Source organism: Dendronephthya gigantea, unplaced genomic scaffold (assembly GCF_004324835.1).
Source record: "Dendronephthya gigantea isolate DGI-Jeju-01 unplaced genomic scaffold, DenGig_1.0 000027F, whole genome shotgun sequence".
Taxonomy (NCBI): Eukaryota; Metazoa; Cnidaria; class Anthozoa; order Malacalcyonacea; family Nephtheidae; genus Dendronephthya; species Dendronephthya gigantea.
In genome coordinates, this window is record NW_021163037.1 from 1,879,513 (window position 1) to 1,896,679 (window position 17,167).

The window sequence follows — 17,167 nt, forward strand, 5'->3', positions numbered from 1 at the left end:
GAATTTGCAAAACAAGTAAATCATTCAACGTGCGATTAATTCCAATTAAGTATCAACAACACAATATACCTGTTTTTTGTTTCCAAGCGTAAAGCTAACACACAACGTACCTCACCAATGGTGAAATTAAACTCATGGCATACAATAATTGAGCTTGTTAGAGGGACGAACACGTCGACAAATTGGATTTAGCTACTGTATTATAACGTGAGATCTATATACAAAAAAATTTACCGAGACTTTAATATTTCGTATGCTACAAATATACGCAATATTTTGTAAATTTAATATGTATCCGTTTTCGTAATCTGTAGCAAGCATGCATGCAGGTTCTACGAGAAGCAACAAGTTACACTTTTATAGTTCTAACTCGACCTATCCTTACAAAACTGGGTCATTATGGTGGAGCACAAATCTAACAATTGGAGGTATTCATCTGCGCCGTCAGACAGGCATTTGTCGACGATCTGAAAAGTAGATAAATGTAAAATATAGATCAGATTTATCTCCACCTTCTCTCTCTTGGCAGAGCTATAATTATATACACTTTATTCTAAAGTCCCAATCACCATTTTGTACTACTTTAGTCCCGTTTACGCTGCACTCAATTTAGTTGCAGTCAATTTTATTCTCGCCTGCAGACTACCTCCAAAAGGCTGAGAATGGAATTCAAATTGTTAGATTTCTGTCCTGCATGTGGCCTTCATCTTCGGGTTGAGCTGTCAGCTGCATTTACAATGAAGTGACATTTTCTCATATTATTATAAAATACTTGTTATAGTGTGGTACAAACCGCTAGCCTTTCTGTGATCACGGACTTTTGTTTATCAGTAATATGGTCTATTTCAACTATGCGGTCATGGATCTAAAAGATGATTAAATTATTATTCATTATTTCACAATTATATTATAGTGCCATAAATCATGTTTCAACTTCACATTTATCGCAAAGTTGAAGATTATGTCGATTTTACTAGTTTACATCCCCCCTTAGTAAACATAAGCATAACACTAAAGAAATGCGGAGAAAGCTATAAGAAAAACAACGTCCAAAACCGAGATCCGCACACCAAAAATGACAACCTAGACTACTCAGGAAGAGAAAAATAGGAAGAATGAAACGCGATCGATGGAACTTATAGCGAAACAAAATGCGGAGGCAACAAAGAAGTCAATATACAAGCCTGCATGAGGTATAAAAAACAAGCTTGCGAATTGATTTCGGCAAAATCGTGAATAAAGCGGTCACTATGCAGTTGGTCTAAAGGTGTTGAAAATGAAGCTGCCATATGTCATGACCTTTTCCCCGCAAAAATTTGGTAGACACGCACATGATCTTACCTGACTAATGATTTGAGCTCCAGGATAGCCTTCCAATATAATGTCCTATGTGTAAAATTTGATTAAAGATCTGCCTGCTACCGTACGTTTATACAGCTTATACCAGTAAAATTGATTTCACCGCACTTGGTATCCAAAGGGGAGTAAATGAGTTTGATAATCAAATGAAAATTGGTTGTTGAAATCACAACAAACGTAGACAGTTTTTCCCAATTCTGTACTTTGAAGTTGGTATTATTTCCATATATAGTATTTTACCTTTACAGAAGAATCTAATCTTTCAAACGAATTAGAAGTAGCCGAATCAAGAATAGCGTCTATGACATTTTCAGGAACAATCTAAAAGAAAGACTTTTTAGCATGGTTTTTTAATAACTATAGTCTACAAATGGTTTGTTGATTTTTACAACTTAGTATTCTGCATGAGTATCATGCGCTATCAGATAATCCTGACTGCGGTACCATGTCTGAAGGATTGTTAAATTGTTATTAAAAACTCGAAAAGAAGCCTGGGATATACATACACCAGAGATTTCGACAATATCTTGAACTGCGACCTGTTCATCTCCTTTCAATCTCGAAGCACTTTGGAGGTAGGTTATTGCCTAAAATCACATATTTCTTTAAGTATACAATCGTGTAACGCGGATACAATTTGGGCTTAATAGTACAAATGCGTGCATGGTATTTGAGTGAAGAAAATTTTCAAACAATAAATTTATTTAATATCATAAAGCAAGAATGGCGGCAACAACGTCAACGACGTTTCTCAGTTCACAAGAAGATTTTCATTTCTTTTCAAATGGTAATCGGAGCTCCGTCAAATTTATGGGAAATTATCTCATCTAACGTCGCGGCAAACGATTGTCTATTACGATAAACTGATATTAAACTTTGCCATATATCTGACTCATTGCATTAACAACGTATATCCTCTTTGGCGCGCATATTTGCTGGTACTCCGAAAAAGGACTGGTGCATGATTACGGTATATACACTTCCTTGTATGTGGTGTGCATTTTTGTAACTGGCAATGCTGTCATATGTGTTGCGCTAGATTGGCTTACGGCCGTACGTCCATTGAGGTATAAACTCTTGATATATCTCAAGCATGTTCAGGTCTCATAGCCATGCATATCGTGGAAGTCGGCTGTCATTCTCGGGATCTTGCATCGTTCCAGCTACGATTTCGATGTACATCAGAAATATAAACTATTTTTGATAACAATATCATTCGCTCAACTGATCGTACTTTCATCCATCTATGGTGCCATAGTAAGAGCAGCAAGAACACGCAGGCAAGAAACCTTTCAAAGTTGCAAGGAAGACTTCAAGCGCAATTCTCTCACTTGAGGAAAAGTGTATTCACATCCTTTAAAATCATGTTATGGTTCAACAGCACATTTCTGCCTTATTGCATCTACAGGGTATATTCAACGTCGAACAAAACTTGGCGGTGGCTGACCGCTTTCTCGTTTAACCCTTTCGTGTATTTCTTCCAGATGGAAAGGCATCGAACAAATTTTTTTGGAACTATTAGGCGAAGTTTCAGCAAAGGCCGCACCGGTAGGAAACATGAACATTTATTAACGTGTTCCAAATTGCAATTATGTTGAAGTTGATATATAGAAAACACAATAAAATAATAATTATAATTAATAAATGAAAAAGCACTGCCACTGAGTTTCATCGCACCATATGCATGCGTGAAAATGAATAAAAAAGTTGAAGTGCTAGAGTTATTTGAAAACTTGATAGATTTCGTTTGCTTCCTAATTTTTTAGATCTGCCATGAAGTCAGGAGCATCTAGTTTTTGTGATGTAGTGTACATAAATATTCAATCAGCCTATATCCGAAAAAAAGCGAGTTCGCGGGCTGAATTCAGTTCATAAGCTCGATATACGAAGGCTCAAAGCTTTCATGCAGCTTAAAATGTGGCTATTAAAATGCTTAAAGTGAGCAAATTTATTTGTTCATATGAGCAAACACATCGATAATTTTTAAAGAACATGCACGGATGCAGTTTAAGGCTATAAGCGATGAAAGAGGAAAGAGGAACGGTTTAATATGTAATCTATATAACTATAAGCTACCGCATGTTTTAAACAGGTAGGTGTCAATTTTGTTTATTTCGTATTTGCTTTGTTAAAAAATGGAGTTTATTTGTAAATTTGCTTGAAATGTCGGTCTGCAAAAACATACCCGACTACAAAAAGCTATCACACCATTGTTTCAACTTTAAGTGTTTTCAAAGACAAAACTCAAAAACAAAACTGTAAATTGATATTTTAACAAAAAAAATGCATGTCAATCCAAAGCTTAATTATAAAGAAATATTCGCTCATTTATTGTCAGTTTGACGCTTTAAAGGTGAAATTTTTAACTGTTATTTAAGCTGTAACGTCTAACGATCAATAAATTGTATACCGCATGTAAACTGACAGAGTAATAAATTAAGCTTAATATTAACAAAACAAAAATGCAAACTTAATGCAAAATCCAAAAATAGAAACAAAAAAATACAAACTGCTCGTTAGCCAATTAGAATGTTGCTGAAAACTATGCCTTTTACCAGGCTTTTACTTAGTATTGTCCGCTTATGTTGTCCACACTGTTGATCACGCGTAAATATGGAGTCTTTAATACCGCCACGTGTGGATCTCTTGTCCAATGAAAGGCCGGGAAAACACACATTTGCAAGCCCGATTTGCATATAGGCAAATTTTCTTTGACAAGTGGCAAGTACATTTTGAACATGCAAGCATTTGAACGAAACGAGGATTTGTGAGAACTTTGTCTTTGCTCCTGCTATAATGCACTCAGAAAAACGATGAAAAGCTATATAATAATTTTATAGCATTTCACGTCAAAGAAGATTTTCTCGTATATAGCTCAGTAAGGAACGCTTCCTATATAGCTACAGGGACTCCTATAAAAATTGTGGTGACTGGTGATAATACCACGTGCTGTGCAGACTATTAAAAATGATTACGGAATATAATTTTTAAATGCGTCCAGTGTGAAAAAGGAATATGTCGAAGACTAAGAGGTATCTAAGTTCTGAAGCTGCAACAGGGCTCGTGATTTTCACTTCCATTCAAATAGTTATTGGAACTTCGGCAAATTTATGTGAGATAATTTACTTTCTCTCGCGTCGCGGCAGAAGGATGTCCCCGTCCGACAGATTGACTTTGAACTTAGCGATATCGGACTTCGTTGCATTAACAACGTATCTCCCTTGGCGCACATATCTGCTGGCATTGCGCGAAAGCACCAATGAGTACCGCATATACGCGTCCTTATATGTCGTGTGTATTTTTCAAACCGGCAATGCCATTATTTGCATTGCGTTGGACCGGTTCACGGCTGTCGTTTGGCCGCTGAGGTATAACTTGTTGATAACATCTAACATGTGTTCGACTTTCATTGGCATATCGTGGCTGTCATCTTTCGTTTTGGGAATAATTCACTACTTCAGCTACGATCTCTTAATTCACGAGGACTACGAAATATTTCTGGCATCAATATCCTTCGCTCAGCTCATAGTGCTTTCGATCATTTATGGCGTTTTACTTAGGATAGCGAAAAAAAAGACCGGAGTGGTGGTATCGATGATAGCGATGATGGGAGAAAGATTTCGAGGCGGACACGACTCTTTTCGAAAAAGTGTACTCACAACCTTCACGATCACGGTCCTGTTCTATGTGGTGTTTCTTCCCTTCTGCATCTACCGAATATATTCAACCGTGAACAAAAGCTTAACGGATCACGAAAAAAACACGGTCTGGCGCTGGTTAACCGCTTGCACATTCATCAATTCCTGCTGCAACCCTTTCGTGTATTTCTTCGGTATGGAAAGAAACAGAAAAATGTTCACCGAATATTTTCAACTGAAGTTCAGACGCCGCAGCAATGAAAGTCGCGCACATACGCCGGCACAGAATGCTGGCAATCACGGTGAAAATGGAGTACGAGCAAAATAGTGCAATATACGTACAGTTTTAAGCAGGCGTTTGTTTTCATTTGAACTGAAATTCGAAGGAATGTAGTCTGACGTTTGTGAGTTACACGTCAGTGTGACTGACTATCAATAACCCTCATTTTTTTGGACCTTTCTGAATAAAATAGCAGCTGTTGGGGTGCGAATATAGGTTTGCTTTGGCCTTGGTCCTCATGATCCAATTTTGTTGGATCTAAATCATTTCTGACAAATGGAATTTATATAGCTATAATGTGCTATCGTAAAAAAAGTACTGCATTGCATGATTTGCTGCCCGTATACATTGCAAATGAAGCAGTCAACACACTACAAAACATCCATCAGTCGTGAATTGGTTCCAAGAAAATTGGATCGTGTGGGCAGACCTTAAAACAACGAAGAACTTGATGATGAAAATACGGAATGAACTTTATTTTATGAGACGAAACACCCCATGCAATATCACTGAACCAAACCAGAGACTTCGCATACTTTTATAATTTATACTTAAATGCAGCCATCAACGAAAACCACTTGAGTGCGTGTAAAGTATAAAGATCAATATGGCACCAGCTGTTCAATAAACGTTGTCAGGGGCCGGTTGTATAAAACTTTTAACTACATTTTGCGTAATTAAATCGTAGTTAATTCAGAAATATACATACCTCGATTGGACAATTCTGTCACTAACTATATATGGTTAAAAGTTAACTACGTTTTTGTACAACCGACCCCAGGAGAATTTAAATCTCACGTGATTGAACTGAATATAGCTATAAGAAGTTGCATGCAAACGTTAATTGTTCTAACCAAATGAAGTAACGAAATTAATTTTAACCTCTTTCAATTGAATTATATACATTGTAGTCAGTGACGCACGCTTGCAACTTAAATGTATGTAGTCAAGTGTTATAAATTAATAGGGACGACGTGGTTGGAATACTCTTTTAAATTAGTGTTATGGTAAAGCGTTGTTGTATATTATCAATTGTACCAATTTAATGAGATATAAGACCTTGAAAACACTGTTTTTACGTTTAGGGACAATTCTATATAGAGCCTAATTCGCGGTAGCGCTCACTGGGTCCTGAAATGCAGACGTTCTACATAGGACGTAATAAACGACGTTTGCTATTGTAAACAACGTAGATCACGTATAAAACTCCCATAGGTATTTAATAATTCATTTCTTTTGAATAAAGCATGCATTGTGTTGATGGCTGCCGTCGTCGTGTTCCCGTTTTACATGCTTAAGGTCCCTAATAACATGTATATAACGCGTATTCTGATTGCTCGATGTCATCATCGGACTATCCAAACACGGAACTTTATTCGCTTTTTGAAATAAAAATAGAAGACTACCTTGTTGATGTTATTCTAAAAACAATTACTTTATGGTTTCTGTGTTTAAAAAGTGTTTGAATCAGTGTTTGAGTGGCCTGATCCACACACTTGGGAATGTTGCTTGAATTAAAAAAAATCGCCCGGCCTTTTTTTATATAGTCGCGTTCGAAAAAAGTCGTGGTCAAAATATTTAACAAAGAGTGCATTGATGTCCTGTATTGCGCACAAAGAGACATGCAGGTGCATGTTAAGAAGTATATGACACCACTTTGTCTCATCTGCCTATCACCGACACAATCGTGTTTTCCAAGCCCGCGATCCTCTATAGCGGAGGGACATATGTCATTTATGACAGGATATTCAGCTCCGGGTTCATGGCTTCGGGTTCGCGAAAACGGAGCTGAATATCTTGTCATAAATTAAGGCTCTGGGATAATCGAAAAAAAATTCAGATTGATCGTTGACGCCGTATGGCATGTTGTCATACAATACAGAAAATTGCCAGTAATACTTTTCAGCTTTCTTATCGTGATTAATAACGTTTTAAAAACGAAACCGACTGAATATCGTTCAATGTTTCCCAATTCATGTAGAAATAAATGCATCTCCAAACATATTGACTAGCTAATCGATATTAATTTATAATTAAAAACTTGTAACGCAAGTGTATACATCAATGTTAACACATATCATTGTTTACCTTTCGCATGTCACCTTCGGATACTTTTACAAGTTCTTCTATGACCTTTGAAATGTGGAGAAAGAAATACATTGGGGGAAAAATATACAGCTACGACACGGGCCTTTCGTAGCTAAATTGCCTGCGTTGATTACTCATTTGCAGGACCTGAATTTCCCAGTGAACTCTACGTAGTTTTCGGTCGTCTTGAGGAGAAATTGGTTGAAGAGACGGTTGAAGGACAAAAACATACTGAAATACCTGATTCTTTTAAATTTTTGCCCCATATAAGCACGATATTCGCCGAATATTCAAACATGCAATCACAGAACAGTCTGTGGAGTTGGCATTTCAGTGATTTCACACTTCTATATAGAGTTCACTGGAAACCTTTCGGACCTGGACAACTTTGCCTTATCAATCTTGCCTTTAGGTAAGATAAAATTTTAGGTAAATATTTTACAATATTGCAAAAGCCCTAAAATCTGAAATCAATGTATCATACAGCTTTTTATACAGTTAGCTGCAGTTGCCATCCACAATGCTTTCGGGCGAAGTCGTTTGGCCAAATTTATATCAACTTTGTATATATGACGCGGTAATTAAATCTATTATAATAATTTAATAAATGTCTTACTCCAGATTCATATTGAACGCTTTCTTTGCCACAAATTTCCTTTAGTCTTTTTACCAGAATGTCATCATGTAGAGGTTTAAAACGAAATTTGGAACATCGTGAAGTGAGGGGCTCAATAATTCTATAATTGATGAAAAAAACTCATCGTCCACTATAGTTATAAGCATAATAATTATACTAAATTCCCTAGTTTGAAGGAACAGATTTTTTCCACCTGGCAGAATTCTGGAGAGTGCTGTCTGGAGAGTGGAGAATAGAAATGGTATTTGGCTATATTATAAAACAATTATACCACTCGCTCTCGTCGTATATGGCTGATAGCCAACTCGGTTTTACGCACCTCGTCGGCTATCAGCTCATATACGACTCGAGCTCGTGGTATAATTGTTAATTATATCATTATTATGCTCACCGGCTCACATAGTTGCAGATAAGGCAGAACCTTGTCGTTTTGTTTTGTTTCTCCATGGTCCTTCGAAGTGCCGCCTAAATATAAATGTGTACATTTTAGAGCCTTCAGATTAATTCCCACTATCAGGACATCACGTTCAACGTCCTAAACTCAGTATTGCGAGGTGGTTAAACCTGATGTCCTGGGGCCGGTCGTATAAAACTCTTTGACTACATGTTGCATGCATGGTTAAATGCTAGTTAACTCAGAAATTCGCTATTCTGCACCGGCCAATTCCGGCCTTAACTACAGTAAAAATTAACTAGTGTTACAACTGGCCCCTGATGATACGTGATGCGAATCTGGTATCGCGTAATTGGGCTCCCGATGACATGATGTTTGCGCGTCTGATAATATCCACAGGAATTTCTCTTAAGGGATATGTAATTATCAAGAGTTGTCCCCATTGCGACTCGAACAAACGGTGGAAAACGTCACGGACTGAACACTCACCTGAGCATTTCTCGTCATAGAATCTGCTTCATCCAAGATGACTATCTTAAAAGGAGGGCATTTCTTCCCACTAAAAGAGAGGGAAGAAGTTAGACACGATGCATGGTCGCAGTTCGTATATAAAGCCCCATGCAGTCCAGGAACCAGGAACGGGATGGTTAAAGCCTCTTTACACTAAACTCGATTTAATGGAACGGCACGGCTACCCCTACTCATTTCATCTGTGCTCGGCTTTTGTTTTGGTAGCCTGAACCGGACTAATAAAATTGGGTACGGGTACCAATTGTAGCTATATATAGTTATTATGATAAATATAATAATGATAACTTCTTATTAACCGAGCGCGAGGTCTTTACCGAGAAATATCAAGCAGACCGAGGTGGAAGAGCGAGGTTTGTACAAAAAAATCGAGGTCCGATATTTCTCGGTAAAGACCGAGCAAGCGAGGTTAATAAAAAGTTTATTATATGGCATAAGGCATGTATTTGCACTTGAAATAAACAAGAAATGCATGAATTCGTATTAGTAGCCTGGTACGCATTTGATAAAAACAAAAACAAAATATTGAATTGTTTAGTTTACCTAAACTGTCTAGGGACGTCTTATTCATTTCAAAAGCAATTAAATTTTCTCTCGAACATTTATTTGTGCATTTTTCATTTTTCATTTTCACAGAATTTCTCTGTTTTTCATCTCGTAATGGATCAGGGGTAACGCCTGTCCTGATTGAGCTCCATTTCACCGGAAGTGACGCTTGCCATATAATAATACCACAGTTAATACTGAAGAATATATGAAACGAAACCTGTATATTATTAAGTTATTTCGAGATAAAATCAAAACTGTATTACTATTTTAAAATAACTTGATTGCATGAACAGACTAAAATCTTGAAAGACAGTTTACATTAAACAATTATTGAATGAGGTTGAGCAGGATATGAGGAATTATTAAGGCCGAGGTTTGTGTTATCTGCCGAAGCCGAAGGCTGAGGCGGATAACACAAACCGAGGCCTTGATAATTCCTCATATCCTGCGAGAACCGAATTCAATAATTGTTTTATTATTTATTTGCAAAAATTGAACCTTTTCTTTGATGAAGCCATTCGTATTTTCCCGCTTTTAGGTTTTGGCACAAGCCGCATAAATTAGCGTGACGTCATACCGTGCAATAATTTTTTTCATATCTGACGAAGTGACGTCAAACGTGCAATAATTTTTTTCATATCCGACGAAGTGACGTCACTGTCCAAATTTGGGCAGCTGCCGAGCGGATATGACGATTTCGCCAACAGCTGCTGGCCAATCAAAACTCTTGACTCATTTTCAATAAATAATAATAACTAATATTAAATATATTGATCGTGTCTAATATGACATACATGCAATCAATATTGTTGTTCGCAAAATTACAAAAACTTGATCATTATGCACAAATGTTCCGTTACTGACAAAAGTAACGTTACTGATTTTGACAATATTTACGTTTCATATTTTTACACACATAGAAGCGTACAAAAATGTAAATAGAAAGCAGCATCATTTAATCATGACAAATTGATTTCTAAAAAAGGTATTATATATGTGACATTATTATTTATTGAAAATGAGTCAAGAGTTTTGATTGGCCAGCAGCTGTTGGCGAAATCGTCATATCCGCTCGGCAGCTGCCCAAATTTGGACAGTGACGTCACTTCGTCGGATATGAAAAAAATTATTGCACGTTTGACGTCACTTCGTCAGATATGAAAAAAATTATTGCACGGTATGACGTCACGCTAATTTATGCGGCTTGTGCCAAAACCTAAAAGCGGGAAAATACGAATGGCTTCATCAAAGAAAAGGTTCAATTTTTGCAAATAAATAATAAAACAATTATTGAATTCGGTTCTCGCAGGATATGAGGAATTATCAAGGCCTCGGTTTGTGTTATCCGCCTCAGCCTTCGGCTTCGGCAGATAACACAAACCTCGGCCTTAATAATTCCTCATATCCTGCTCAACCTCATTCAATAATTGTTTAATATATTATTAAGCTATACATTTCAAGAGGAATCAATAGTTTACTAATAACATGATAGAATTGCATGATTAAAATGATGACAGGCGGTTTACACGAATAGTAAATACACCTGATCGTGCGTGTTAATCAATGAAAATGTAGTTTTAGGGTCAAACATTTTGCGCCGACCTAGTTTTCCACTAATTTAAGTGGTGATTTCGTTCGATCTGAACGGCTGCCGTGAATGTTTACTTCGCGCGGATATTCCGAAGTACATTACGTGCAGCAAAGCACGATGAAAAAAACATTGGCCATATGACCATAATAACATTTGCCATATGACCATCTCCCAAAATTCATGTAAACATATCATATGAATGATTTCCTAAAGAGATCTTCTGGGTAAACTATCGTAACTACAAAAAGAAGACCTTTTCAGGGTCATACGCGCGCATGTCCCACTCAGTATATATTATATACAAAACACCACCACCATGACTATTCTAGCAGTCATCAGTTACAGGAATATTTCTAACCAGGAGTTGAATGAGTTCACTATCTCTACCTTCACCAAGGCACGTTTTTCCTGACGGTCTCGCTAGCATTCTCCGAAAATGATATATATTGTCAGAATCAATTTGTATCACTGACGCGACGGCCAAAGAGTGTACCATTCGCACAAGATTGTAGTTATTTAGTTTGGTACTTTATTATATTGTAATACAGCTTTTACCAATGCAAGTTTACTTTCAGTTATACTAGCTCGACTTAAATATCGAGGTTTGTCAGGATTGGCTGCACGGCGAAATATTTTATCCAACCATGGACAATGATCCAACAGATCGGGATGGACATACTCCTTAATTCGATCTTTACTGGAGATTCATCCCAGCACGCGCTGGAACCAATCACATTAATCGAACTCGTTTCTTCTTATGCAGAGGACAGTGTATTTCTAAGTATAACGGTTCATCAGGCACGTCCATATTTGTGCATTCCCTTATTACAAGGTGTAAACATCAATTCACTTCACATGAATCGAAATAAGTCCAAATTGTCAACGCGCATAGCATGAAGAAGACCTTGCCTGGCACAAATTGGCCACAGTTCCTCTAAAAAGGCTGCACCTCCAGAACACAAGGAGAGGATTGAACACAGAGTTCATGAAGGCCATCGTCATCGCCACCTGAAACGAAATATCTCCTACGATCAGCGAGATTTCAGCAGCGAATGAAAAATAAACCAAAAATCCCATCAATGGCAGATACGAAATCAGCAAGCTTGAGATAACGAAAAAAGCAGTCGCCGTCGATCGCTTGATCTTCTTTTTTTTCGCAATTTGACGAAACGACGAAGGCTGGGCGGCGTGGATCGCGATGCGATGGTGACGAACAACGTGTAACGTCCAGTTCCAATTATAGATGACAAAAAGGATGGTGACCGAAGCGGCACATACGATCACATAATGAAATATCTTAAGCGCGACGCGAACTGCTATGAGCGATGCTAGAAAAACAAGCAGAAAATGAGCGAGAAGTGTGGCTTTCAAACGAGGCTTCGTTACGATGCTCGGATAACGGTACGGATATGCTAGGGAAACAAAATTGACCACGCTGAGAACGAGAATGATTGATAGTGATAACACACAACACACGAAGAAGGACGACACACCGAGCGTGACAAGCCATTTAACACACGTTCCCGGAAAAAAACGAATCGTGTCTATAACAATGAACAAAGGTTGCACATACGATGTCACCGTTATATCCGTGAAGGCAAGGACAAGGAAAATGAAATTTTCAGTTGTTTGTAGACGGCGGTTGCGGTGGTACGCCGTGATGATCATGGCGTTTGCCACAGTTCCGAGAACACAGAGGACGCCATTGACAATCGAGATGGCCAACTCTGAAGTGATCATCTCAACGGTACTTTTCGAACACAATTCGAAGGCAAATGACACAAGGTCTGCTGTATGAAGCGCCATTTTCAGGATTCAAAATCTGCGAAACGTTAACTGCGTCACGCCTATACAATGAAGTGGCTTAAATTCATAGTTAACGACACGTTCGTTCTATTTTGCAAAATAACCGATAACAGAGGTCCGTTTTCAACGTCGAATTTCCGTCGCGTCAAATGCAATCTAAACAGTACGTATAATGAAGCTTAATGAAGGTTATCACATCATTATCTATTGTCTTAATTAATTGCATTTGACGCGCGCAAAATTCGACATGGTTTGCTAATATTGCCTTCCACGATAAAGCCGAAATAAACACACGTGAGATGTTTAAAAAAGATGGCTCAACGAGATTCTGACATAACGAATTTTGCTTCACTTTGATGAATATTGATCTTTTTCGCGAGAATTTTTGTTTACTCTAACTACTTTAGTCTTTCTTATTCTTATCTCAAAGTAATAATATTAAAGTAATAAAGATTTCTCATTCGTATCTCAAAGTCATAATATTAACATTACAGTTTTATCATTCCCCCTTGTCTTATCTATAGGTCAAACTTTTATCGCCTGCAGCTATATAGTTTGACGTGCAAAGTAATTTTGCCCAATTCTATATTTGCTTTATTTGAGATTAAAAAGAAAACACAATAAAACGCTCCCAGACTCAGTAAAGTACCTGCATGTCGTTTTAAACCTTGGGCATGTAAATATATGTTTAACTATATGCCCGTGAACAACAATACCGTAATCGTTGTTAATTGTTATACATTTCCGCAAGTCACGCAAAAAATTTATCGTCCGTCCGTCAAATGAAGTTATTACCGCTCATAAAATTGTGATACGATATACGACACGTCGGCAAACTCTTTGACCTTGGCACGATTGTACATGACATAACGAGTTCGGACCGTTACAAGCATTTTATACCATGTTTTTTTAATTCCTCGCAAAATGCGTCGTCGCTTTAGTTAAATTTTTACAGTTTATATTTTCTTTATTTATATATAGCACTTCTTTAAATGTATATCTGCCGCCGTTAGAAAACATGGAATACAATATGCGCAAACTCGCACACGATTTGCAAACAGCCACGGTCACGGATATTCTGGCTCTTGAAGATAGGGGTCGCACAAAGAATTTCAGTTCAGCAAAACGATCAGTGTTTTAAATCTTGGCAGTTGCCGCTATACTTATAGATAAGATCGAAAAACGTATGTTTATCCGTGCAGATGGAACGTCATAGGCATGCATGCATGCATATATATATATATATATATATATATATATATATATATATATATATATATATATATATATATATATATATATATATATATATATATATACTGTAGCTTATATACGACAGCTCTCCGAAAAATCTCCGAAAAAAGGCGAAACGCTTATATACGACATGCATACATAATTCATATGCATCGCGACATACCTGGGCGTGGTAGAGGAAATAGCTCTTTGAGAAAACTTCTTCACTTTGTTTCGAACAACCTGTAAAATCAAAGAATAAAAGGGAATGATGATCGCTTTGCTTTTATAGCTTAGCGTGAAACAACGTGTAGCGATGGCTTTATTTTAAGATTGAAGAATTAGTTAAATATTATATATAAACATATCTCTTAAAATCTACGGAAATAATGATAACTTTATCTGATTGTCTGCATTTTAAATCACGCGTTATTTTTCAAATGTGAGGCGAATATTAATACCATGGTTGCGTATTTTGAATATATTTATCAAAAGTTTGAGGTATTTTAAGAAACTTTGCAATACATTTTGTTATTGAAAGATTTTGTCTTGATAAATTTATTAGCCTTGATAAAGTTACCGAACATGACGTCAAATCGAGAATTGCAAATCAGTTTTCTAAGTTGGCAAGAAATTTTCAATTTACATCATGCCTCGTAACTTTAAAGGCTAATAAACCCATCAAAACAAAGTTTCCCAATAACAAAATGTATTAAAAAGTTTTATAAAACTGTTTTTTACGCAGATCCTCTTTCCCTGGTAATGTGAAATCGACAGTACTGTACCTCGATACCCCTTTCATCTGAAGCGTTTAACTCTAGCACACGATCCTTCATCAGCTCTGGTCTAAGATATAGGGAAAGATATTGGAAGGCGAACTTCGGAGACCGAGCTAAGACAAGTAAGGTAAGCAACGAGCAAATGTACGACTAATTTTCAGAAACCTATATAACACGACATTTGGGCCACTAACCAGTGAACAAACGGTAAGCAATATTTCCCTATAACTGTGGAAACTATTTAAAGTTTTGGGGGCAAAATGGTACGTGCATGAACTAACAAGATAAGAAAAATATCTAACAAAATTTCAATGACATGCGAAAAACTGTTTTGTAGGCATCCAGCGATTGCTTTGAAAATCTGACAGGTTAGCGTTAATCGGGCGTTAAACAATCAGGCCCAGGCCAGGGGTAAATCGGCCGAAAAAGGGATAGCTGTCCTGCTCAAAACTTTGGAAAAATCTCCTATTGAACCACGTGAGATTTCTGAAATAACCTATTCAACTTTATAAGTAAACATTACTAACCCATACAACTGTCTTGCTATTGCCAATATTGTTGACGTTTTACCAGTGCCTGGTGGTCCATAGAATAGAAGATTGGGAAGTTCAGCTGCTTGATCCAGCTCAAGTGTTCTTTTCAGAACGTTTACGACCTCGTCTTGGTAAGCGACTTCATCAACAGATTTTGGACGACTAAGTAAGTAGTACGGTATAATAGGAAAATTAGAACCAGAACTGGAAATATTGTGGATTAAGCAACATAAATATTTTGTGTTATTACTGTATGTTGGCAGATAATTGAAAAGAAATTGATGTAAATAAACACTTTGTAATGTAGAACTTTCCAAGCACTTGCACTGATTTAGGATTTTTCATGAAATTATCAAGTGCCACAGTCAATTGTAGGTTCCAGTAGCACTGTCTTTGACATGACTTTGGCCTAATTGAAAGTAGTAGGTCACATCCTGGCACAAGGGGTTGATGAGATGAGAAGGGGTTGATGAGATCATAAACACTGTTGAATGGTAAAGGTTTTAAACTGAAATCTTTTGTATTCAAGTTCACTCACAAAAATTATACACATATTGAAACTATTAATAAACAACATAAACTATAGGAGCCTACTAATCTGATTCTAAGTTAAAGAATATGTCAATATCATATAACAAGTAAATTTTATGTTATAGGAATTAAGATTTTGTAATCCTGTATGTTTATGTTTTTACAATCAAGAGGAGGCATTGCATAAGTAGTTCTATCACTTCTACATTTTGCATAACAATGATGACTGTTGAGTTACTTGGGTTATATTTTAAAATTTCCTTTTTAAATTAGATAATGTAGATAGAACGAGAAGAGAGAACATTAGATATTGAAATACTGCAAGACTTGAAAGTCATTAGTCGTTACAAATATGATTTTTTTTGAAATTCTTGAATTCAAAATTTTTTGGTGTTGCACACAATAAGACACACTCAGTATATATATATATATATATATATATATATATATATATATATATATATATATATATATATATATATATATATATATATATATATGAGAATATATCATTTAATGATTTCTTAGCAATCAAATGAAAAAACCAAAGTGCTTTACCCAGGATTGTAGAATGTGCAGGACCATATTAAAAGGGAGATTAGGAGTGCAGCAGCAGGCACCCCCTCACATTTGTTTTAATATTGAAATTGATATACAGAGAGAAGCAGTCTTATTTAGATAAATGAAATATATTATTAAACAGTTCAGTTCCTTGATGGAAACGTTTAACTTTTAATCTTTTATTAAGAAATTTTAGCTTGGCAACATCCTCCCGCCCCCAACATTTTAGGGACTAGGTATGACCTTGAGAATGTGGCTTCCACCAAATCCTCGTCTTCACCATTCTAGTCTACTGATTTTTTTATGTCGCCAAAGCATGTTCAGTTCATCAATTATATGTTCATTAATTATATGTTCACCAATTATATGTTCATCAATCATATGATCACCAATCAAACATCGATAACTATAAAAATGTGTGTATGAAGTTGAACCTAGAGCAGAAGAATATAGTTTTAAACTTACTATTTCTCCACCCATGGTACGGCCCTCGGTTCCTTTGTGGGCTGCACTTTGCTCTTCAGGGATGCTGTAGAAGATGTAGATCCTTTTAAAAACGCGTCCATAATGCTGAATTTTGTATTTTCTTATACTTGTATTCTCACAAGTATTGGCTAAGACATATTGAGTGTTCGAGTTTCTACATTCCCGCGCAATCCC

General features: G+C 36.6%; 1 protein-coding gene across 1 annotated transcript; it reads right to left on the minus strand.

Moving 5' to 3' along the window:
- Nucleotide 1: 1 nt before the first annotated feature.
- Nucleotides 2-17,164, minus strand: LOC114523404 (replication factor C subunit 4-like). The gene is made up of 13 exons (XM_028544307.1): nt 16,973-17,164; nt 15,410-15,577; nt 14,889-14,949; nt 14,288-14,346; nt 8,886-8,955; nt 8,394-8,467; nt 7,982-8,102; nt 7,366-7,410; nt 1,866-1,946; nt 1,600-1,680; nt 1,342-1,386; nt 794-865; nt 2-467 (listed from the first exon to the last, which is right to left on the minus strand). The coding sequence occupies exons 1-13, from the start codon at nt 17,071-17,073 to the stop codon at nt 366-368; spliced, it is 1,080 nt and encodes a 359-aa protein (XP_028400108.1). The 5' UTR covers nt 17,074-17,164; the 3' UTR covers nt 2-365.
- Between the last annotated feature and the right edge of the window lie 3 nt (nt 17,165-17,167).

Excerpts from the sequence above, each read along its gene's own strand:
- LOC114523404 (XM_028544307.1), bottom strand. The coding sequence starts at position 17,073 with ATGGACGCGTTTTTAAAAGGATCTACATCTTCTACAGCATCCCTGAAG. Across the intron at positions 8,468-8,885 it reads CTATGACGAGAAATGCTCAG|GCGGCACTTCGAAGGACCAT; the intron begins GTGAGTGTTCAG and ends ATTTATATTTAG. Across the intron at positions 1,681-1,865 it reads ATATTGTCGAAATCTCTGGT|ATTGTTCCTGAAAATGTCAT; the intron begins GTATGTATATCC and ends TCTTTCTTTTAG.